Source organism: Bufo bufo, chromosome 7 (assembly GCF_905171765.1).
Source record: "Bufo bufo chromosome 7, aBufBuf1.1, whole genome shotgun sequence".
NCBI classification, from domain to species: domain Eukaryota; kingdom Metazoa; phylum Chordata; class Amphibia; order Anura; family Bufonidae; genus Bufo; species Bufo bufo.
Genome location: NC_053395.1, coordinates 220,437,466 through 220,464,285, shown reverse-complemented (window position 1 = coordinate 220,464,285; position 26,820 = coordinate 220,437,466). Strand labels below are relative to the sequence as shown.

Here is a 26,820-nt window from a genome sequence, read left to right as displayed (position 1 = left end):
TATTATAGTAGTTATAGTCTTGTACATAGGAGCAGTATTATAGTAGTTATATTCTTGTAGATAGGAGGCAGTATTATAGTAGTTATATTCTTGTACATAAGAGCAGTATTATAGTAGTTATATTCTTGTACACAGGAGGCAGTATTATAGTAGTTATATTCTTGTACATAGGAGCAATATTATAGTAGTTATATTCTTGTACATAGGAGCAGTATTATAGTAGTTATAGTCTTGTACGTAGGAGCAGTATTATAGTAGTTATATTCTTGTACATAGGAGGCAGTATTATAGTAGTTATATTCTTGTACATAGGAGCAGTATTATAGTAGTTATGTTCTTGTACATAGGAGCAGTATTATAGTAGTTATATTCTTGTACATAGGAGGCAGTATTATAGTAGTTATATTCTTGTACATAGGAGCAGTATTATAGTAGTTATATTCTTGTACATAGGAGCAGTATTATAGTAGTTATATTCTTGTACATAGGAGCAGTATTATAGTAGTTATAGTCTTGTACATAGGAGCAGTATTATAGTAGTTATATTCTTGTAGATAGGAGGCAGTATTATAGTAGTTATATTCTTGTACATAAGAGCAGTATTATAGTAGTTATATTCTTGTACACAGGAGGCAGTATTATAGTAGTTATATTCTTGTACATAGGAGCATTATTATAGTAGTTATATTCTTGTAGATAGGAGGCAGTATTATAGTAGTTATATTCTTGTACATAGGAGCAGTATTATAGTAGTTATATTCTTGTACATAGGAGCAGTATTATAGTAGTTATATTCTTGTACATAGGAGCAGTATTATAGTAGTTATATTCTTGTACATAGGAGCAGTATTATAGTAGTTATATTCTTGTACATAGGAGGCAGTATTATAGTAGTTATATTCTTGTACATAGGAGCAGTATTATAGTAGTTATATTCTTGTACATAGGAGCAGTATTATAGTAGTTATATTCTTGTACATAGGAGGTAGTATTATAGTAGTTATATTCTTGTACATAGGAGCAGTATTATAGTAGTTATATTCTTTGACAATTTTCTTTTTATTGAAAAGAAGCAGGTAATTATACACAAGTGACCTTTCATCATAGTGTCAAGACAAAAAGAATGGACCATTGCAGCGCCAGGGTGGATAGGCACATCCCCCAAACATGTCTAAGCAGTATGACTAATGCAATTAAACGGACAAGAGACATGACATGGAGCAAAGATAATATAGTATAACCTCCATATATTAGGCACTTGTGGATCATTGTGAGGACACGCCTTGAACATACATAAATGTGTACTTGTATCGGTCACTTGGATTACAGGGACATTTTATACAATTGGTGAACAGCAAGGCAACGGCCTCACAGAAACATACAAAACCGTAACGTATATCTCTAAGCACATTTTGAAGAAGTATAAGATAATCTGGTGTTGGAGGTAAAGTGAAATAGTACAAGTTGGACGGGTCAAATGACCTTTATTGGGTAGCTGTTATATGTGACAAGCGATAGCGTAGCCAAGGGTTCCACATTTTAGCATGTTTCTCATGTGATCTATTCTCCCAACTGGCTAGTTCCTCAAGGCGCTGTATATGATCAACCTTATTCATCCATTGGGAAAAGGTGGGGGGGTTCTGCACTCAGCCACCTCTGAGGAATTATCAACCTTGCCGCTTGGATCAGTTGTGTGGCTAAGCTATTCTTAGAAGGGGAAAGAGCTTTGGTGGGTAACCATAGAAGAACTAACTCAGGAGACAAAGGTGTCATCTTGTGTGTAATTGAGTTAATGGCTTTAGATACCATCTCCCAAAAAGGTTGTATCAGAGGACAGGACCAAAAGATATGTGAAAGTGTACCCACACCATCTTTACATCTCCAGCACTGGTCACTGGAACTAAGACTCCTGAGGAACAACTGTTTCGGTGTCATATACCATTGGGTGAGTACCTTAAAAGAGTGCTCTTGTATCTTGACGCACCTGGAGAAGCCGTGCGAGTGTGCATATAACCGGAGAACCTCCGTCTCAGTGAAGGACCTATCTAATTCTGACTCCCAGGTTTTCAGAAACAGAGGAGCGTCATTAGCTCGTGGTACGTTTTGGCCTAAGTAAAATAGGGAAATCAATCTACTATGTGGCGAGCTGGAGGACAGAATTTTTTCGAACCATGGCTGGTCCTGTTTATGGATCTGTTTATCTATTAGAATCTTACTGACTGCCTTAAAGTCAGCTAAGCCCAGGAAATTACAGGACTGCATGGCTAGGTGAAAGGGATGATCAGCTGGTAAACTGCCTAGAGCAGCATCCAAATACACTTTGGTGGTGAACTCTCTAAGGGAACTCCACGCTGGGGAAGTGTTTGCTAATGTAGGTCTTACTGCAAAGGGGGCTAAGTCTGCTGGCGTACTTAGTGAGGGGGCGTCTAACAAGCCGCGATTAGTAGTTATATTCTTGTACATAGGAGCAGTATTCTAGTAGTTATATTCTTGTACATAGGAGGCAGTATTATAGTAGATATATTCTTGTACATAGGAGCAGTATTATAGTAGTTATATTCTTGTACATAGGAGGCAGTATTATAGTAGTAATATTCTTGTACATAGGAGCAGTATTCTAGTAGTTATATTCTTGTACATAGGAGGCAGTATTATAGTAGTTATAGTCTTGTACATAGGAGGCAGTATTATAGTAGTTATATTCTTGTACATAGGAGGCAGTATTATAGTATTTATATTCTTGTACATAGGAGGCAGTATTATAGTAGTTATAGTCTTGTACATAGGAGGCAGTATTATAGTAGTTATATTCTTGTACATAGGAGCAGTATTATAGTAGTTATATTCTTGTACATAGGAGGCAGTATTATAGTAGTTATATTCTTGTACATAGGAGGCAGTATTATAGTAGTTATATTCTTGTACATAGGAGCAGTATTATAGTAGTTATATTCTTGTACATAGGAGGCAGTATTATAGTAGTTATATTCTTGTACATATGAGCAGTATTATAGTAGTTATATTCCTGTACATAGGAGCAGTATTATAGTAGTTATATTGTACATAGGAGCAGTATAATAGTAGTTATATTCTTGTACATAGGAGGCAGTATTATAGTAGATATATTCTTGTACATAGGAGCAGTATTATAGTAGTTATATTCTTGCACATAGGGGCAGTATTCTAGTAGTTATATTCTTGTACATAGGAGGCAGTATTATAGTAGTTATATTCTTGTACATAGGAGACAGTATTATAGCAGTTATATTCTTGTACATAGGAGGCAGTATTATAGTAGTAATATTCTTGTACATAGGAGCAGTATTCTAGTAGTTATATTCTTGTACATAGGAGGCAGTATTATAGTAGTTATAGTCTTGTACATAGGAGGCAGTATTATAGTAGTTATATTCTTGTACATAGGATGCAGTATTATAGTATTTATATTCTTGTACATAGGAGGCAGTATTATAGTAGTTATAGTCTTGTACATAGGAGGCAGTATTATAGTAGTTATATTCTTGTACATAGGAGCAGTACTATAGTAGTTATATTCTTGTACATAGGAGGCAGTATTATAGTAGTTATATTCTTGTACATAGGAGGCAGTATTATAGTAGTTATATTCTGTACATAGGAGCAGTATTATAGTAGTTATATTCTTGTACATAGGAGGCAGTATTATAGTAGTTATATTCTTGTACATAGGAGGCAGTATTATAGTAGTTATATTCTTGTACATATGAGCAGTATTATAGTAGTTATATTCCTGTACATAGGAGCAGTATTATAGTAGTTATATTGTACATAGGAGCAGTATTATAGTAGTTATATTCCTGTACATAGGAGCAGTATTATAGTAGTTATATTCTTGTACATAGGAGCAGTATTATAGTAGTTATATTCTTGTACATAAGAGCAGTATTATAGTAGTTATATTCTTGTACATAGGAGCAGTATTATAGTAGTTATATTCTTGTACATAGGAGACAGTATTATAGTAGTTATATTCTTGTACATAGTAGCAGTATTATAGTAGTTATATTCTTGTACATAGGAGGCAGTATTATAGTAGTTATATTCTTGTACATAGGAGGCAGTATTATAGTAGTTATATTCTTGTACATAGGAGCAGTATTATAGTAGTTATATTCTTGTACATAGGAGGCAGTATTATAGTAGTTATATTCTTGTACATAGGAGGCAGTATTATAGTAGTTATATTCTTGTACATAGGAGCAGTATTATAGTAGTTATATTCTTGTACATAGGAGGCAGTATTATAGTAGTTATATTCTTGTACATAGGAGGCAGTATTATAGTAGTTATATTCTTGTACATAGGAGGCAGTATTATAGTAGTTATATTCTTGTACATAGGAGGCAGTATTATAGTAGTTATATTCTTGTACATAGGAGGCAGTATTATAGTAGTTATATTCTTGTACATAGGAGCAGTATTATAGTAGTTATATTCTTGTACATAGGAGGCAGTATTATAGTAGTTATATTCTTGTACATAGGAGGCAGTATTATAGTAGTTCTATTCTTGTACATAGGAGCAGTATTATAGTAGTTATATTCTTGTACATAGGAGCAGTATTATAGTAGTTATAGTCTTGTACATAGGAGGCAGTATTACAGTAGTTATATTCTTGTACATAGGAGCAGTATTATAGTAGTTATATACTTGTACATTGGAGCAGTATTATAGTAGTTATATTCCTGTGCATAGGAGCAGTATTATAGTAGTTATATTCTTGTACATAGGAGCAGTATTATAGTAGTTATATTCTTGTACATAGGAGCAGTATTATAGTAGTTATATTCTTGTACATAGGAGCAGTATTATAGTAGTTATATTCTTGTACATAGGAGCAGTATTATAGTAGTTATATTCTTGTACATAGGAGGCAGTATTATAGCAGTTATATTCTTGTACACAGGAGCAGTATTATAGTAGTTATATTCTTGTACATAGGAGCAGTATTATAGTAGTTATAGTCTTGTACATAGGAGGCAGTATTATAGTAGTTATATTCTTGCACATAGGAGCAGTATTATAGTAGTTATATTCTTGTACATAGGAGCAGTATTATAGTAGTTATATTCTTGTACATAGGAGCAGTATTATAGTAGTTATATTCTTGTACATAGGAGCAGTATTATAGTAGTTATATTCTTGTACATAGGAGGCAGTATTATAGCAGTTATATTCTTGTACATAGGAGCAGTATTATAGTAGTTATATTCTTGTACATAGGAGCAGTATTATAGTAGTTATAGTCTTGTACATAGGAGGCAGTATTATAGTAGTTATATTCTTGTACATAGGAGCAGTATTATAGTAGTTATATTCTTGTACATAGGAGCAGTATTATAGTAGTTATATTCTTGTACATAGGAGCAGTATTATAGTAGTTATATTCCTGTACATAGGAGTATTATAGTAGTTATATTTTTATACATAGGAGGCAGTATTATAGTAATATTCTTGCACATAGGAGCAGTATTATAGTACTTATATTCTTGTACATAGGAGGCAGTATTATAGTAGTGATAGTTTTATATACAGTAAAGAGTATTGTAGTAGTTTTATTCTTATATATAGAGGGCAGTATTGTAAAGGATCAGTGATGGTCAGTTCGCAGTGTTCCCAGCAAAAACATGCGGGCTGCCATATTAAGTAAGGTAGACTCACCCGTCCGGTGATGCACAGGTAAGCCCTTACCTGTGCCTGTGCCGGGAGCCGGTCTGAAATCAAATGCAGTCACCGGGAGCAGACAGTTCTGAGAACAGCCCAATGAAGGCCCCCGGCGGCTGTTCTTGGAACTGCCTGCTTCCAGTGACTGCATTTGATTTCAGACCAACTCCCGGCACAGGCAAGGACTTACCTGTGCATCGCCGGACGGGTGAGTCTACCTTACTAAAGATGGCAGCCCGCATGTTTTCGCTGGCGAACACTCCGAACTGACCATCACTGTAGAGGATATAATACTGTACTCTAATATGAACTATTATAGTAGTTAGTACTGGTTGATGTTCCTGGAGGGATACACCAAATGGAAAAGGATTTAGGAAAACTAGAGGAATGGGCAAAAATCTGGCAACTAAAATTTAATGTTGATAAGTGCAAGATAATGCACCTGGGGCGTAAAAACCCAAGAGCAGAATATACAATCAGTGATACAGTCCTAACCTCAGTATCTGAGGAAAGGGGTTTAGGGGGTCATTATTTCAGAAGACTTAAAGGTAAGCAGACAATGTCATAGAGCAGCAGGAGATGCTAGCAGAATGCTTGGGTGTATAGGGAGAGGCATTACCAGTAGACAGAGCACTAGTGAGACCTCATCTGGAGTATTGTGCGCAGTACTGGAGACCATATCTCCAGAAGGATATAGATACTCTAGAGAGAGTTCAGAGAAGAGCTACTAAACTGGTACATGGATTGCAGGATAAAACTTACCAGGAAAGTTTAAAGGACCTTAACATGTATAGCTTGGAAGAAAGAAGAGACAGAGGGGATATGATAGAAACTGCTAAATACTTAAAGGGAATCAACTCGGTAAAAGAGGAGAGAAGATTTACAAGAAGAAAAACTGCTACAAGAGGACATAGTTTTAAATTAGAGGGGCAAAGGTGTAAAAGTAATATCAGGAAGTATTACTTTACTGAGAGAGTAGTGGATGCATGGAATAGCCTTCCTGCAGAAGTGGTAGCTGCAAATACAGTGAAGGGGTTTAAGCATGCATGGGATAGGCATAAGGCCATCCTTCATATAAGATAGGGCCAGGGGCTATCCATAGTACTCAGTATATTGGGCAGACTAGATGGGCCAAATGGTTCTTATCTGCCGACACATTCTATGTTTCTATGTTACTAATTTGGTAAAGTTTTCTACCAAATTTGCCAGAAGGGACAATTACATTTTTGTTTAAAAATATGTTCAAATAGATTATTTCTTTTCTCCCCCAACTATTTTATCTGCTCATATACAGCACGTTACTCAGCAGGAGCCAACAAGCATAACAAGTGGAAGCTCCTTTCAGGGGATAGAGAATACAAATTCTAATAGTTAATTGAGATTATACACAAAATAAAAAAAAATAGTTTTTTGTTAAAATGAATGATTTTTCAATTTCCAACCAATTGTTCTTGAACGATTGCTGTAAGTTTGTGCAGGGAATGCTCTGCGTATATTGCTTTCTAGGAACAATGTTCCCCCTGGACCTTTTAAAAAGGCTTTTTTTCAACTATGGAGATGAAATGGTACATTGTGCATAACTGTGCAAACTAAACGTAATGTATTGATCTGTAGAAAACCCATAAATCCAAGTAAAACATCTTCAATAATGGACATCGATACTTAGATTATGTCCACCTCAATGAGCAGCTGCAGGGAAATGCAAAGTAACGCCTTTAATACATGACTTCCACAATCTCAGGTTCTCCACCATCCATACCGTACAGCGCTGTCTGCACCGCCATGTTGAATACATCAAACACAGTAGTTTGAGAGCCAGGCTTCTTCTCTAGTGCACTCCCAGTAAGGACAGACATAGGGACAGATACCCATTTACAAAAACAGTTCAGCAGCCCGTCTGTTACATATTTTCCTCATAGCTGGTAGGTTTCAGTTTGGAGACAACTAAAATGTGCACCATTTTTATTAAAGGGATTATCCAAAGCGCCAGCCGCTACATAACTTGCCGGCCCCTCACCTCCCCCCCCCCACGCCCACTTTTTTAGACCTGGTATGAGTGGGGAAAAGTCGCAGATTGCGGCACTTTCTCTTTAAGAAATGACCCCCATATTTCTTAAATAAAATAAAAAGATCTAAAAATAAATACAAAAAATAAAAACTGAATTATAAAAAAAATGTATACCTCCATCCTCAAGAAAAGTGAGGAGTCCTCTTTAAAAAAAATGTCTTAAGATGATTCTAAAATGTAAAGTCTGAATTGAGTCAACCAGCTAGACATTGTATCCTCTTTGCCATTATGGGGTTATCTCATTAATTATTTTCATACTATAAGGCCTCTTTTTACACAAACGTGTGCGCCCCATGGCTGTGCTGTGGCCCGAAAAATGAGGGCTGCAATGCACGAACACCGTCCGTGGGGCAGCCGCAGCAGATCGCGGACCCATTCACTTTAATGGGTCCGCGATCCGGCCATTCCGCAAAAAGATAGGACATGTTCTATCTTTTTGCGGAACGGAAGTACGGGACGAAACTCTGTAGTGCTTCCGTAGGGTTCCGTTCCGTGCATCCGTTCCGCACCATTCCGCATCTCTGGATTTGCGGACCCATTAAAGTGAATAGGTCCGCATCCGTGATGCGGAATGCACACGGAACGGTGCCCGTGTATTGCAGATCCGCAAATGCGGTCCGCAATACGGCAACGGGACACCTACGGTCGTGTGCAGGAGGCCAAAATCCAGAAATGCTATTATTAGCTGTTATAATGTGCTGTGTTTCTAGTATAAAAACACTTTTACATATATTGTTTTATTCCATGTGCCCCTTTGAAGGAGGGCCCCGGACAGAATCAGTCTGCTTTCCCCTCTGGCAGCTGACAATATAACCCCTTCCTCCTCCCCTGTAGAATCTTTTAAGATATTCTGCCATATTGCAGCAGAGGCTCTGATTGTTTCCTGACAAAAAGGGGAGGTCAGAAAGTTAGCTGCCTTGCAGTGAATAGAGGATCACTATGCAGAGACCTGGCTGTGGGGAGAGGGACTGACAATGTGTGTCCACCAGCAGTCTGCTCAAACACTGTGAACACCAGGTTACGCCATGCTGTGTAAATAAATGAACACCAGGTGGCGCCATACTATATAATTAAACACTAGGTGGAGCCATACTATGTAAGTAAATGAACACCAGGGGGCATCATACTAGGTTAGTAAATGACCACCAGGTCGTACCATACTATGTAAGTAAATGAACACCAGGTGGAGCCATACTATGTAGTAACTGATCACCAGGTGGAGCCATGCTATGTAAGTAACTGATCACCAGGTGGAGCCATGCTATGTAAGTAAATGAACACCAGGTGGAGCCATACTATGTAAGTAAATGAACACCAGGTTGTACCTTACTATGTAAGTAAGTAACACCAGATGGAGCCATACTATAGAAGTAACTGATCACCAGGTGGAGCCATACTATGTAAGTAACTGATCACCAGGTGGAGCCATACTATGTAAGTAACTGATCACCAGGTGGAGCCATACTATGTAAGTAACTAATCACCAGGTGGAGCCATGCTATGTAAGTAACTGATCACCAGGTGGAACCATACTATGTAAGTAAAGTAACTAATCACCAGGTGGAGTCATGCTATGTAAGTAGCTGATCACCAGGTGGAGCCATGCTATGTAAGTAAATGAACACCAGGTGGAGCCATACTATGTAAGTAAATGAACACCAGGTTGTACCTTACTATGTAAGTAAATGAACACCAGATGGAGCCATACTATAGAAGTAACTGATCACCAGGTGGAGCCATACTATGTAAGTAAATGAACACCAGATGGAGCCATATTATGTAAGTAACTGATCACAGGTGGAGCCATACTATGTAAATAACTGATCACCAGGTGGAGCCATACTATGTAAGTAACTGATCACCAGGTGGAGCCATACTATGTAAGTAAAGTAAATGAACACCAGATGGAGCCATACTATGTAAGTAACTGATCACCAGGTGGAGCCATACTATGTGAGTAACTGATCACCAGGTGGAGCCATACTATGTAAGTAACTGATCACCAGGTGGAGCCATACTATGTAAGTAACTGATCACCAGGTGGAGCCATACTATGCAAGTAACTGATCACCAGGTGGAGCCATATTATGTAAGTTAATGACCACCAGGTGGAGCCATACTCTGTAAGTAACTGATCACCAGGTGGAGTCATACTATGTAAGTAACTGATCACCAGGTGGAGCCATATTATGTAAGTTAATGACCACCAGGTGGAGCCATACTATGTAAGTGACTGAACACCAGGTGGTGCAAAATGTCATAACTCATCACTTAATCAGTTTTAATAGCATATAAATAGAAAAAAAAACTTTATTTTTTATCTATACAGTGAATATGACATTACTAAATATTAAAAATAACAAGTAATTATAAGAAAACCCTTTTAAATTCCTAACAGGATAAGGGTTTGTTCACACGACTGTGCCGTGTTTTCGGATCCGCAAAACACGGATGCCGCCCGTGTGCCTTCCGCAATTTGCGGAACAGAACAGACGGCCCATTATAGAAATGCCTATTCTTGTCCGCAAAATGGACAAGAATAGGACATGACTTATCATTTTTGCAGGGCCACAGAACGAAGCAATGGATGCGGCCCCATTGAAGTGAATGGGTCCGCACCCGAGCCACAAAAAATGTGGCTCGGATGCGGAAAAAAACCTATAAAAAAGCAATAGAAACATAAAGAAAATATATATTTTTTTTATTCTAATCAACCTGAAACATCAATCTAAGATTATTTATGTACTTTTCTTTGCACCATTTTTTATACATACGCCCCACAACACTTGCACTACTCCAGGCTGCCACTAGAGGAAGCAAGGAGCACTTAATTTCCTTTACTCTACATCACCCCCCAGTGGATGGTTTTCTATGCAACATACCAAATATTCACCAATAAAATCCTGTAACGTTACCTTGTGGACTGCAGCCTTAAAAGAGTCTTATAATACCACCGAGCTCTGATGTGCCTCTTTATATCTGATATATTTCGAAAAAATTGGATTACAGTGCAGTTTAGCAAGTCCGGGGATGAAACATGGAGCATTTATCAAATCTTGAGTCATTGCTTTTCTCATTCCCTTGTGTCAATATTGTCTGTTGGATCGAGTGCAATAAAGTGGTCGAGCTAATGACCTGAGGAATCCATGTAGCCGGGGAGTTTGGCTGTAACCGAAAAATTAAAAATAAATTCTATTTGGGACCAAATGACCCTTATTCCTCAGTGGGGCGTCCCAGAACCCCCTCTAGATACTAATCTATAAAGCAGCAAAGCGACGCATCTCTTTGCAGCAGCCACAGATACATTTTGCAGCAGTGATTGCGGACCACGGGCGTAAATAGTGTGAAATTTAATTGTGTTCTGGTCTAAAAACTGACACAATGTTGCAGACTTTTGTATCCTCTCCACAAAGCACTCGGCCCCCTCATTCATCTCAATCAAAATCGAGCCCATGACATTTTGAACGTCTCCCCCTGGACACAAGCCTTCTGCATTTCTCCTATGTTAATTTAATGATGGCTAAGACAAATTAACCCCTCACATGCCACCAAGAGTGAAGGGAACGGTCGTCATCCTTCAGTCTGACCGTCCATGATACATGTGCAGCCTAAGTGCTGGGAAGTCGAGCCCAACGGAATTAGCAGAACACGTTGTATCTACAGTAATAGGATGTTCTGTAAACAACGTATCCAAAAATATCGCAGGCAATAGATAGAGATGTAGCAGAGCCGGCTCTGTTTGTCAGTATGATCTGCGGTTTTACAGAGGACGATGGTTAAACCTATAGCCTTATCATAATGCAGCAGCAATGAGTTAAGATGCCAAACCCGACTCTGCTACATCTGTATATGACCTGATTTCACGCCTCCCGTCTGGCTTTCACCACCAGCCTTGCAGCAAAGGTGCTCAGGAGATATCGCAGGTATAGGATGTGTTAAGGGTTAAATAGTGGGGCTCAATCGGTTAGTCTGCCTTGGGTCAAGAGAATGTATTTTTCTGTTGTCAGAAAGAAAAATCAAGACAGTTTGGCACATGATAATGGGGGGGAGACAATTTTTGAAAGAAGTCTTCTTCTGACCGTGGACATAGAAATTTGGATAGCTGCACTTATTTTTGGTGATCTATGGTTTCACCTGTTACTTATTAGATGAGGCTTTTAACTTTAAACTCAAGTAGGTTCGTAGAGTATGAACTAGCTCCTAAGACGTTGCCACCACCAGTAGAGGAATCGGCTGACTTGCTAGTAACCGGTGGCTTCCCTCCTACCTCCTTGTGGGATTACTTGGTGAGCGTTGGGTTAAAGTAATACTAAACCTCAGGCTAAAACAATATAAGAAGCATGGCCGAGCTGTGCCCGGAGATTGGCATAAATCGAGGACTCACCACCGAGAAGTTTTGTGCAGTGCAGTTATTCCCACTGAAGTTGCAGCTTTTTAACATCTCAGTCAACTGATGCCCAGTCCGGTTGACTATTTCCAGCATGTTAGCGGCAGGGTAAACTAAATCCGATTCTCTGTGGCCATCCCGGTCTTTCGGAGGGAGTCCGGTCAGATTGGCCAAGTGGTAAATGTCGGCATCGGAGAGAGCTGAGTGCCGGAATCGGTTGATGTTACAGATGGTGACGGCTGGAAAGATCATCTCACCCATCACTTCCTCGTCCAAGGTGGTGACATGGGGGTGTTCGAGGTAATACAAGGCACACTTTGCTGCCTGGTAGAGGAAAAATAGCAAGGATGCACAGAACGCCAGTGCCCACAGGCTCTGCTTGATGCCCAGTCTACCCGTGCGGAAGATGTGCCGCAGTCCATGAAGAGTACTGGTGCTGGCAAAGCCGGCCAGGTCCCGGGTAGCGGTTGGAACCTCATCTCCGATCAAGCTTTCCCTTTCTCCTTCCTCTTTTTCCTTCTGGCTCTCATCCTCGTCTGCAAACTTGATCTTACAGACTATCTCGATGGGCATTGGCAATCAAGTTTTTGAGAAACAGGGCTTTGGAGGGGGAGGGGGGGTTTCTTTTAAACCGGGAGCAACCCCTTCGCCCCGTTCCCCTCCGATCACTCCAGATCCACTTTTGTAGGATAGAAAGAGGTAACGGGGGGGACGAAAAAAATGAAAAAATAATCCTTCAGTTCTTTTTCTTTTCTCCGGTTCCTTGAAGATTTAAAAAAAAAAAACGGGAATCTGGAGAATCCAAGCAATAAGAAAAGACTGATTAGAGGAAAGCAGGGCAAGAAGGAGCAGGAGGCTTGTGCGCTCCCGAGAGCTGTTCAATTCTGCACGGTCCTTCTCCGCTTTTAGGTTTCTCTCCCAGTGACTTTGCTTATCTCGGCGAGCACAGCTGCGAGAGGGATAAAAATCTTGTCTTCTTTCCTGCTTTCTCTCCCAGCATAGGCAGCGAGCATTTAAACAAGTGCTAAGACAATCCCCTGTCTGAGGGATGGAATGGGATCCCCATATCACAAGAGAGGAGGAGGAGGAGGAGGGGGGGGGATGAATATGTGTGTGATAGAGCAATATAAATCTGAATGAAATGCCTTAAGCAGCACTGGGCAGTGAGTTCCAGGCAGGCGGAGAGAGGCGGCAGCTGACTATGTGCTCCAGTCTGATTGCCACACTTGTTTGAATAACAGTATTGGTGATTCTCGGCTCCCACTGGCGGCTGCAAGGGACGAGCCAAAATGTGACTGGTCTGTCTGCTCTCAGCTACTGGCCGGGTGCATCCTGATATTGACGTCCTCAGTGTAACAGGGATTGTCATAGCAAGAATGCAAATAATCACAGCTGGAATAATGATATTAATAGTAACAATACCAGAAATAATATGAAAGGTAATAAGGTCACACGTTTAGGAATTGTTGCAGATTTTTCATCCAGGTTTGCAAGTGGATACAAAGTAGCAAGAAACAGGATGAGATTTGAACAAATCTTACTAAATAATTCTGCAAAAGATTTGCTCACAGATTTATTGCAGATTTTCACATTTTTTACATTTACAAGTTCAAACACAGTTTTTTTTGGGGGCGCAGGTTTCAGGATGGAATCGCCCCCGGCCAAATCTTTGCTGAAACCGCCTCCGATCGTTTTCATTTCATGCGGCTGAGGATTTTTGCCACTTGTTTTTCCAGATCATGCCAAGAATGTTCAGATCCCTTTTTTTTGGCCAGGTTAGGGAGAGTTCACATCACTGTTTCATTTTCCGTTCTTCCGATCCGTCAAAATAAAGGGATCCTGTAAAAAAAAATGGATCTTGTGTATCAGTTATGAAAATTTGGCATGCCTTTGAGCCATTTCCATCTGAGATTTGTTTTTTTTTAGGCTACTTTCACACTAGCGTTTTTGCTGGATCCGACAGGGTTCAGCAAAAACCACTTCCGTTACTGATAATACAATAGTCTGCAGCCGTTCAGAATGGATCCGGTTGTATCATCTTTAACATGGCCAAGACGGATCCGTCATGGAAACCATTGAAAGTCAATGGTGGACGGATCCGTTTTCTATTGTGTCAGATTGTGTCAGAGTTAAACGGATCCGTCCCCATTGACTTGCATTGTGGGCCAGGACGGATCCGTCTTGCTCCGCATCCCATGACGGAAATAAAACCGCAGCTTGCGGCTCTGAGTGCCACCTCTGGCATCCGTGCCATAGGTTCGCCACCACTGCCCTAGAGCCTCTGTCCTGACATTTTACGGTCCCCTTCCGTTCTCCACCAATGCAGTGGTCGGTAAAGTCAACGTGCTATCACTGCGGTCAGGAAACAGAGTGGCGACCATGGAAATGCCAGTATGGGTGCGGCAGGGAATCGGTGGGGGATGTACAGTTTTAATCTGCAGCACATTTCGCACTGATGTGGATTAGAGACTGTTATTTACTCATATTTGCTGTGGAAAATTACTGCAGCAAATTCGACACATGTGAATGTTGAATTTATTTAACCCTAATAATAATTAATATAGTAATAATAATACGGATATGCATTTAAATAATACTCAAAAATATACTAATTGTAATTCATAGTTTGTCGTTATTATCACCATCATCATTTTAGTTCATTATTTATTCATTAGCCAAAGCTATTAATAGGGTTAAAAAATGACTATTATTTTTATTTATTTATTTATTTTTATTATTGTTTTATTTTTACCACTATTAATATTAATCATAATATTATTTACAGAACATTTGATAATACTATGCACACCGCAATTTGCATTTCTGCTGTTTCTGGATTTCGCGAAATTTTCGTTAATTTTAGCTTCACACCGTATTCCTCCTCATTTTTAGATGCAAAAAAAAAACTATGTTACAATATTGAAATACAATTGCTTTTTCCACGCTGGTGGAAGCTCCAAAGTTATGTGGCGTTGCAGGCCTCTACATACATAACTTTGGCGCTTCCTCCTGCAGGCCGTGCGACAGATTTAAATCTACACCGGCTCCCTTGCTCCTATAGATTTAAGCCATTTTCCACGTCGTCCACATTTGACGTAGAAAACACGCTCTTCCCCTCCCGTGCCATTCCACCTTTTCTCGACCTGTTGGAAAAGTGGCGTCAGCGGGGAAAAGTTGCAGATTTGGTTGCGACAAAACCTGTGACTGATGTGGCATATATAAGTTCATAAATGAGACCCTATATTTCTATTTTGAGGAATCTGACACATGGTATCTACCTGCATACCATTTGTATCCACTTAAAAACGTTTTTGTTTTTTTTCTTCAAGCATTTACTGCGCGACCTAATCCCTTCGTTTGGATAATTCTGTCATGAAGTTCCCTTCTGAAACAAGGTGAACCCTAACATTTACGTTTTTTTTGGGTGACCTTTTGTGAGAAGTTCTACAACCCATGTTTTTTTTTTTTATTAGGCAGTATTTACACGAAGGGAGAGATTTGATAAAGACTGGCGTTCCCATATGGTGGTCGGATTACCCCTTTAAGGGCAGTCTGTCACCAGCAACTTCCCTATCCAACTGTTTACATAGACACATAGGGGGTCATCTATGATCTGAAGTTTGCTACTGTTTTACTTACTTTTGTACATTTCCCAGTTCACGCTACTTTTCCGTCTCATTTATCACTTTCTACGTCTGTTTTTGGTATAGAAAATGGCTTAAATCTACATCACTAGGGGAGCTGGCATAGATTTAAGCAAGTCGCATGCCCAGCGCCTAGATTATGTACAGGTTGACGCCTCTACATAACTTAGGTGCATCAAGCGCCAGCGCCGGTCTTAATAAATGACCCCAATAAGCTTTAGTTCCACTTTAGTGCGGCTTTTCTTTTCTTGATCCGAGGTTCATTTTTCGAGTTATTATAAACCTCTACCCTATTATGCAAATTAGGTATTAGGTGCAAAATGGGCATCGTTATTGATCTCATTGCACTTCACCACCCCTTGGCCCGGTCAACCACAGCAATTAAAAAATAATCAGAAAACCGTAAGGTCTCCATGTGCTGCTGTGCACTATCCAGCCTCGTGGCATCGCTGTGTGCACTGACAGCACATCCACCATGCAGAGTTATGGCTGGACGGGGGAACATAATACACTCACATACAATTATCACCATCAGCATCAGTATTACTATTCATAAACTGCAAACCAACAGAATTACTTTTAATTCCCATTTCCGACATAAAGTTCCAATGTTCAAAAGCGCTGAAGACACTGCTTTCATTTTATGGCTGAATTTACTGCAAATTGGTAAAGAAATCACAGCTTGTAATAAATAATTTTTAATATGGAAAATGTATGTGAAAGAGATCAGCAGTGTAATTGTGATTCTACAATGTGGCCAATAGTTACCATTAGTCTACAACTCATGTTATGCTTACAGCTGGAATCTTTCAGTCATAAATTCTCCCTTTATTAATGTCCACTGATTTACAGACTACAGAGTGAAATATCCAACATATAATATTAGTAATTTTATAAAAAACATTACATGTCACCAACTGATCCTGAGTTACATCCTGTATTATACCCTAGAGCTGCACTCACTATTCTGCTGGTGCAGTCACTGTGTACATACATCACTTATCCTATACTGATCCTGAGTTACATCCTGTATTATACCCTAGAGCTGCACTCACTATTCTACAGGTGGAGTCACTGTGTACATACATCACTTATCCTGTACTGATCCTGAGTTACATCCTGTATTATACTCCAGAGCTGCACTCACTATTCTGCTGGTGCAGTCACTGTGTACATACATCACTTATCCTATACTGATCCTGAGTTACATCCTGTATTATACTCCAGAGCTGCACTCACTATTCTGCTGGTGTAGTCACTGTGTACATACATTACTTATCCTGTACTGATCCTGAGTTACATCCTGTATTATACTCCAAAGCTGCACTCACTATTCTGCTGGTGGAGTCACTGTGTACATACATTACTTATCCTGTACTGATCCTGAGTTACATCCTGTATTATACTCCAGAGCTGCACTCACTATTCTGCTGGTGTAGTCACTGTGTACATACATTACTTATCCTGTACTGATCCTGAGTTACATCCTGTATTATACTCCAGAGCTGCACTCACTATTCTGCTGGTGCAGTCACTGTGTACATACATTACTTATCCTGTACTGATCCTGAGTTACATCCTGTATTATACTCCAGAGCTACACTCACTATTCTGCTGGTGTAGTCACTGTGTACATACATTACTTATCCTGTACTGATCCTGAGTTACATCCTGTATTATACTCCAGAGCTGCACTCACTATTCTGCTGGTGTAGTCACTGTGTACATACATTACTTATCCTGTACTGATCCTGAGTTACATCCTGTATTATACTCCAGAGCTGCACTCACTGTTCTGCTGGTGGAGTCACTGTGTACATACATTACTTATCCTGTACTGATCCTGAGTTACATCCTGTATTATACTCCAGAGCTGCACTCACTATTCTGCTGGTGTAGTCACTGTGTACATACATTACTTATCCTGTACTGATCCTGAGTTACATCCTGTATTATACTCCAGAGCTGCACTCACTATTCTGCTGGTGGAGTCACTGTGTACATACATTACTTATCCTGTACTGATCCTGAGTTACATCCTGTATTATACTCCAGAGCTGCACTCACTATTCTGCTGGTGCAGTCACTGTGTACATACATTACTTATCCTGTACTGATCCCGAGTTACATCCTGTATTATACTCCAGAGCTACACTCACTATTCTGCTGGTGCAGTCACTGTGTACATACATTACTTATCCTGTACTGATCCTGAGTTACATCATGTATTATACTCCAGAGCTGCACTCACTATTCTGCTGGTGGAGTCACTGTGTACATACATCACTTATCCTATACTGATCCTGAGTTACATCCTGTATTATACTCCAGAGCTACACTCACTATTCTGCTGGTGCAGTCACTGTGTACATACATTACTTATCCTATACTGATCCTGAGTTACATCCTGTATTATACTCCAGAGCTGCACTCACTATTCTGCTGGTGTAGTCACTGTGTACATACATTACTTATCCTGTACTGATCCTGAGTTACATCCTGTATTATACTCCAGAGCTGCACTCACTATTCTGCTGGTGGAGTCACTGTGTACATACATTACTTATCCTGTACTGATCCTGAGTTACATCCTGTATTATACTCCAGAGCTGCACTCACTATTCTGCTGGTGTAGTCACTGTGTACATACATTACTTATCCTGTACTGATCCTGAGTTACATCCTGTATTATACTCCAGAGCTGCACTCACTATTCTGCTGGTGCAGTCACTGTGTACATACATTACTTATCCTGTACTGATCCTGAGTTACATCCTGTATTATACTCCAGAGCTGCACTCACTATTCTGCTGGTGTAGTCACTGTGTACATACATTACTTATCCTGTACTGATCCTGAGTTACATCCTGTATTATACTCCAGAGCTGCACTCACTATTCTGCTGGTGGAGTCACTGTGTACATACATTACTTATCCTGTACTGATCCTGAGTTACATCCTGTATTATACTCCAGAGCTGCACTCACTATTCTGCTGGTGCAGTCACTGTGTACATACATTACTTATCCTGTACTGATCCTGAGTTACATCCTGTATTATACTCCAGAGCTACACTCACTATTCTGCTGGTGCAGTCACTGTGTACATACATTACTTATCCTGTACTGATCCTGAGTTACATCCTGTATTATACTCCAGAGCTGCACTCACTATTCTGCTGGTGGAGTCACTGTGTACATACATCACTTATCCTGTACTGATCCTGAGTTACATCCTGTATTATACTCCAGAGCAGCACTCACTATTCTGCTGGTGGAGTTGTCAGAACTCTTGGGCATAAAAGGAATCTATCATATATATATATGGCCTTTGATATCCTGATATCTGTGCTGAATGTAAGCCATATTGTCTGGTCTTAAAATGGCAGGATGAGTTCAAAATCTTTGGATTTCAAATAGCTAACTCCCAGATTAAGTATCTGTGTAGAAATGTTTGTATAGTCTACTATTGTGTGAAAGAGGTTTAGACAGATACAATAAAATGCATTTACTCCGATAAGACAATGAAGTACAAATGAGCTAAGTTTTAGTTTATCTTCAGTGACTAGAAAGAGAGTGATTCATATCATTAGATGTTATATCCTACATGTTATTATGTTAAGATATAGGAAGTAAAGTATAATCATATAAGTGCATTATACACTCACCTAAAGAATTATTAGTGCCCCCATACTAATACGGTGTTGGATCCCCTTTTGCCTTCAGAACTGCCTTAATTCTACGTGGCATTGATTCCACAAGGTGCTGATAGCATTCTTTAGAAATGTTGGCCCATATTGATAGGATAGCATCTTGCAGTTGATGGAGATTTGAGGGACGCACATCCAGGGCACGAAGCTCCCGTTCCACCACATCCCAAAGATGCTCTATTGGGTTGAGATCTGGTGACTGTGGGGGCCATTTTAGTGCAGTGAACTCATTGTCATGTTCAAGAAACCAATTTGAAATGATTCGAGCTTTGTGACATGGTGCATTATCCTGCTGGAAGTAGCCATCAGAGGATGGATACATGTTCTCATTCTGTTTACGCCAAATTCGGACTCTACCATTTGAATGTCTCAACAGAAATCGAGACTCATCAGACCAGGCAACATTTTTCCAGTCTTCAACAGTCCAATTTTGGTGAGCTCGTGCAAATTGTAGCCTCTTTTTCCTATTTGTAGTGGAGATGAGTGGTACCCGGTGGGGTCTTCTGCTGTTGTAGCCCATCCGCCTCAAGGTTGTGCGTGTTGTGGCTTCACAAATGCTTTGCTGCAGACCTTGGTTGTAACGAGTGGTTATTTCCGTCAACGTTGCTCTTCTATCAGCTTGAATCAGTCGGCCCATTCTCCTCTGACCTCTAGCATCCACAAGGCATTTTTGCCCACAGGACGGCCGCATACTGGATGTTTTTCCCTTTTCACACCATTCTTTGTAAACCCTAGAAATGGTTGTGCGTGAAAATCCCAGTAACTGAGCAGATTGTGAAATACTCAGACCGGCCCGTCTGGCACCAACAACCATGCCACGCTCAAAATTTTTTAATTCACCTTTCTTTCCCATTCTGACATTCAGTTTGGAGTTCAGGAGATTGTCTTGACCAGGAGCACCCCCCTAAATGCATTGAAGCAACTGCCATGTGATTGGTTGACTAGATAATTGCATTAATGAGAAATAGAACAGGTGTTCCTAATAATTCTTTAGGTGAGTGTATATAAGTATATTCATGGTATCTATTATAGAAATAGCTGAATTTCTTGTATGGTCTAAATATGTATGTTACTCTGCCATTGTGGGGAGTTAATCATTTCAGTCTCAGGTGTTATTTCAGGAGAATTGTAGAGAGAGATCGTGATGAACAAACAGTGTATCTTCATTCTAAGACAATAGACCAAAGTATCACCAGAAATTGGTCTATCTGAATGAATAGAAAAGGGACTTTATAGTATTTGTCTTAATTAGATGGGTTTAGTCCTGGATTTAGAAATAGAATGGATGTCTGGTGGAGTTGTATACTAAGGTGTCTGTGTGAATAGAGGGCTAATTCTTGATACACATTCTTATTTGCTTCTAATATTTGGAAATGTCCCAAAGATTAGGTCAAAAGTCAATCTTGTTTTTCTCTCTTTTTAGGAATTTGTACTCATAGATCTCCCATGCCATCTAGTGCTAGAGTAAAATTAGGATTTTAATTACGAAATAGGTGGGTGGAGTTATAAGTTGAGGTCACTAGTTATTTAACCGCCTCCGGACCGCCTAACGCAGGATTGCGTTCCGGAGGCGGCAGCCCTGCGCAGAGTCACGCATATATGCGTCATCTCGGAAGACGCGAGATTTCCTGTGAACGCGTTCACAGGATCGGAAGGTAAGCGAGTGGATCTACAGCCTGCCAGCGGCGATCGTTCGCTGTCAGGCTGGAGATGTGATTTTTTTAACCCCTAACAGGTACCGTATATTAGATGCTGTTTTGATAACAGCGTCTAATATACCTGCTACCTGGTCCTCTGGTGGTCCCTTTTGTTTGGATCGACCACCAGAGGACACAGGTAGCTCAGTAAAGTAGCACCAAACACCACTACACTACACTACCCCCCCCCCCCCGTCACTTATTAACCCCTTATTAGCCCCTGATCACCCCTGATCACCCCATATAGACTCCCTGATCACCCCCCTGTCATTGATTACCCCCTGTCATTGATCACCCCCCTGTAAAGCTCCATTCAGACGTCCGCATGATTTTTACGGATCCACTGATAGATGGATCGGATCCGCAAAACGCATACGGACGTCTGAATGGAGCCTTACAGGGGCGTGATCAATGACTGTGGTGATCACCCCATATAGACTCCCTGATCACCCCCCTGTCATTGATCACCCCCCTGTAAAGCTCCATTCAGACGTCCGCATGATTTTTACGGATCCACTGATAGATGGATCGGATCCGCAAAACACATACAGGCGTCTCCCTGGAGCCTTCCAGGGGGGGTGATCACCCCATATAGACTCCCTGATCACCCCCCTGTCATTGATCACCCCCCTGTCATTGATCACCCCCCTGTAAGGCTCCATTCAGACATTTTTTTGGCCCAAGTTAGCGGAAATTATTTTTTTTTTTCTTACAAAGTCTCATATTCCACTAACTTGTGTCAAAAAATAAAATCTCACATGAACTCACCATACCCCTCACGGAATCCAAATGCGTAAAAATTTTTAGACATTTATATTCCAGCCTTCTTCTCACGCTTTAGGGCCCCTAGAATGCCAGGGCAGTATAAATACCCCACATGTGACCCCATTTCGGAAAGAAGACACCCCAAGGTATTCCGTGAGGGGCATATTGAGTCCATGAAAGATTGAAATTTTTGTCCCAAGTTAGCGGAAAGGGAGACTTTGTGAGAAAAAAAAAATATATCAATTTCCGCTAACTTGTGCCAAAAAAAAAAAAATTCTATGAACTCGCCATGCCCCTCATTGAATACCTTGGGGTGTCTTCTTTCCAAAATGGGGTCACATGTGGGGTATTTATACTGCCCTGGCATTCTAGGGGCCCTAAAGCGTGAGAAGAAGTCTGGGATCCAAATGTCTAAAAATGCCCTCATAAAATGAATGTGGGCCCCTTTGCTCATCTAGGCTGCAAAAAAGTGTCACACATGTGGTATCGCCGTACTCAGGAGAAGTTGGGCAATGTGTTTTGGGGTGTCATTTTACATATACCCATGCTGAGTGAGATAAATATCTTGGTCAAATGCCAACTTTGTATAAAAAATGGGAAAAGTTGTCTTTTGCCGAGATATTTCTCTCACCCAGCATGAGTATATGTAAAAAGACACCCCAAAAAACATTGCCCAACTTCTCCTGAATACGGCGATACCACATGTGTGACACTTTTTTGCAGCCTAGGTGGGCAAAGGGGCCCACATTCCAAAGAGCACCTTTAGGATTTCAACGGCCATTTTTTACAGATTTTGATTTTGATTATTTTTTTTCCCTTACAAAGTCTCAAATTCCACTAACTTGTGACAAAAAATAAAAACTTCCATGAACTCACTATGCCCATCACGAAATACCTTGGGGTGTCTTCTTTCCAAAATGGGGTCACTTGTGGGGTAGTTATACTGCCCTGGCATTCTAGGGGCCCAAATGTGTGGTAAGAAGTTTGAAATCAAAATGTGTAAAAAATGACCGGTGAAATCCGAAAGGTGCTCTTTGGATTATGGGCCCCTTTGCCCACCTAGGCTGCAAAAAAGTGTCACACATGTGGTATCTCCGTACTCAGGAGAAGTTGGGGAATATGTTTTGGGGTGTCATTTTACATATACCCATGCTGGGTGAGAGAAATATCTTGGTAAAAGACAACTTTTCCCATTTTTTTTATACAAAGTTGGCATTTGACCAAGATATTTATCTCACCCAGCATGGGTATATGTAAAATGACACCCCAAAACACATTCCCCAACTTCTCCTGAGTACGGCGATACCACATGTGTGACACTTTTTGCAGCCTAGGTGGGCAAAGGGGCCCACATTCCAAAGAGCACCTTTCAGATTTCACTGGTCATTTTTTACACATTTTGATTTCAAACTACTTACCACACATTTGGGCCCCTAGAATGCCAGGGCAGTATAACTACCCCACAAGTGACCCCATTTTGGAAAGAGGACACCCAAAGGTATTCGCTGATGGACATAGAAGTTTTTATTTTTTGTCACAAGTTAGTGGAATATGAGACTTTGTAAGAAAAAAATAAAAATAAAAAATCATCATTTTCCACTAACTTGTGGCAAAAAATAAAAAGTTCTATGAACTCACTATGCCCATCAGCGAATACCTTAGGGTGTCTACTTTCCGAAATGGGGTAATTTGTGGGGTGTTTGTACTGTCTGGGCATTGTAGAACCTCAGGAAACATGACAGGTGCTCAGAAAGTCAGAGCTGCTTCAAAAAGCAGAAATTCACATTTTTGTACCATAGTTTGTAAACGCTATAACTTTTAGCCAAACCATTTTTTTTTTACCCAAACATTTTTTTTTTATCAAAGACATGTAGAACAATAAATTTAGAGAAAAATTTATATATGGATGTCGTTTTTTTTGCAAAATTTTACAACTGAAAGTGAAAAATGACATTTTTTTGCAAAAAAAATCGTTAAATTTTGATTAATAACAAAAAAAGTAAAAATGTCAGCAGCAATGAAATACCACCAAATGAAAGCTCTATTAGTGAGAAGAAAAGGAGGTAAAATTCATTTGGGTGGTAAGTTGCATGACCGAGCAATAAACGGTGAAAGTAGGGTAGGTCAGAAGTGTAAAAAGTGGCCTGGTCTTTAAGGGTGTTTAAGCACTGGGGGCTGAGGTGGTTAATGAAACTTGACCAGTCCCATTTTGAATGGGATAAAAAGGGCAGCATGAGCTGATAGATAAAAAGATCTTCCTGATCATCTCACTGAGGCTATCCATCCAATCCATCCCATCTGATCCACCTACCTGAGGAAGCCATCTGACTAGAAATCCAGCTAGTAGAGGCAGCCATCTTGAAAATTCTTTCCAGCCAATTACCACACCCCTAGAGGAGATAGGACTCTACTGAATTACAGTCCTGAATGTTGCAACTGATTTCTGCTAGCCGATACCCTGGTATAGTATAAACTTACCTATCTTTTATAGGAGAATATAATATATATATATATGTTCAATTAACCATACTTTGTGTATAGATTCTTGGAATAAGGCTAGGCTGTAACTGCAGGGAGATTTACAGATAAAGTTGAGAGTTATCACGGTATCATCTCCAGAGAACTGAGTTCAGTTCCAGGCATGTATGGTTGATTTTATATAATTATCTATATAGATGAAATGAAACATTAGGTAAACTTGATTTGAGTTTAATTTGATTTATCTGTCGGCTGAGAGAAAGCAGGTCTTAAAGTGATTTCAAATATATTGTAAGATCTTATCAAAATAAGGAATTGTAGGGAATACATATCCTCTAGGTTACCTTGGTCTTTCTTAAAAACATTTGCATATCATTGATTAATTTTAATGATTTTATTGTCAATGATTTTTATATTTAATTAGTTTGCACTGTATTATTATTATCTTAAATAAATATATATTTTGATTACCACTGCCTTTTCGTTTGTCGTCGAACTTAACACAGATCACAAGCTCTTATTGGCTTGGTATTTATGTTAATAGGTTAGAATCTCCTTCCTTACAGATTCTAAGTTATTTACATAAATAATATAGACTGTTAATCAGAGCAGTATAAATATTCTGACAGAGTCACTGTGTACATACATTACATTACTTATCCTGTACTGATCCTGAGTTACATTCTGTATTATACTCCAGAGCTGCACTCCTTATTCTGCTGGTGCAGTCACTGTGTACATACATTACATTACTTATCCTGTACTGATCCTGAGTTACATCCTGTATTATACTCCAGAGCTGCACTCACTATTCTGCTGGTGCAGTCACTGTGTACATACATTACTTATCCTGTACTGATCCCGAGTTACATCCTGTATTATACTCCAGAGCTGCACTCACTATTCTGCTGGTGCAGTCACTGTGTACATACATTACTTATCCTGTACTGATCCTGAGTTACATCCTGTATTATACTCCAGAGCTGCACTCCTTATTCTGCTGGTGGTGTCACTGTGTACATACATTACTTATCCTGTACTGATCCTGAGTTACATCCTGTATTATACCCCAGAGCTGCACTCACTATTCTGCTGGTGCAGTCACTGTATACATACATTACATTACTTATCCTGTACTGATCCTGAGTTACATCCTGTATTATACTCCAGAGCTGCACTCACTATTCTGCTGGTGCAGTCACTGTGTACATACATATTACTTATCCTGTAATGATCCTGGGTTACATCCTGTATTATACTCCTTAGCTGCACTCACTATTCTGCTGGTGGAGTGCAGCACTAAACTTTGTAGTGAATGCAGCTCTGGAGTACAGTGTAATACAGAATGTAAGTACCAGCAGAATAGTTCTATTTCTTTTTTAATGGAGGAAATTTGCAATGAAAAAAAAGTCTCCCCCCCCCTCACCTACTTTACCCATCTTCTCTGTAGGAAAAGGTATAACAGGTGCTTCATAAATAAGACACTACGGGCACCAATTTCTTAATGTATTTACACTAGATAACTACATTGACTAATTTCCTCTTTCATCATGTCTTTTGATCCCTTCATGTAGTACGTGTTGAAACTATCTGCTTGCAGCCACCATTAGGGGGAGCTTAGTTCACAGACATGTATACAGGTACCATTGAAAAGAATGGAAGCTGTAAAAAAAAAATCTCTTTGTATTGAACTATCCCTAGTGGTTATTGCCAAAATTGTTGTAGATTTATGTAGGGAACATAGACATTTTGGTCTTTGAGACAATAGATTATTGGGATTTTACTTTATGTAAAAAAAAAAAAAAATGTTTTGCTCATAATTTATAGCAAAGGTTTCATGGATTCGGGCGTGAAGTGGGCGGAGCGTTTACTGAGTGGGTTTCATCATTTCCAGTGAGAGGTGTGGCCTGTTTTGTATCAGTGTGTAATACAGGTAGGAATCATTTTGAGTTCTATTTAGAAGGACAGCTTCTTTATTGCCATGGCTACCTATTTATTTTAGAAATCGCGCACGGAAGGAGCGGGGAGGCGTCAGACACAACAAATCCTATTTTAAGAACTTCATTTACTAATTTTAAACATAAAGCTCCTTAAAGGGGTTGTGGATTTTCAGTAATGGGATTGTGAGGTAATATAAGGGGGGAAGTTAACAGAACCCTATATCTACTCTGTATCTATTGACCACATGTCCAGAGCAGATACAAGGAGCACCTCTTGTTCTGGAGCACGTCATGTCCATATTGACCTGCGCACCAGTGCCCACAAGACTGGACAACGTGGACTTCCTGAGAGGCAGTGGACGGCTTGCTATTGTACAGGGTAAAAGAAATGCAGCAACTCACTAGCAGCCTGACACTTCCTCTAACACT

General features: G+C 39.8%; 1 protein-coding gene across 1 annotated transcript in view; it reads right to left on the bottom strand.

Annotated features, from left to right (window-relative positions):
* Positions 1–13,249, bottom strand: part of ASIC4 (acid sensing ion channel subunit family member 4) — a 272,209-nt gene extending 258,960 nt beyond the window's left edge. Inside the window, exon 1 of the mRNA XM_040440590.1 lies at positions 12,156–13,249. Within this exon, the coding sequence (XP_040296524.1) occupies positions 12,156–12,731 (576 nt within the window). The 5' untranslated portion in view covers positions 12,732–13,249. The remainder of the gene's footprint in view (positions 1–12,155) is intronic.
* Positions 13,250–26,820: the final 13,571 nt, after the last annotated feature.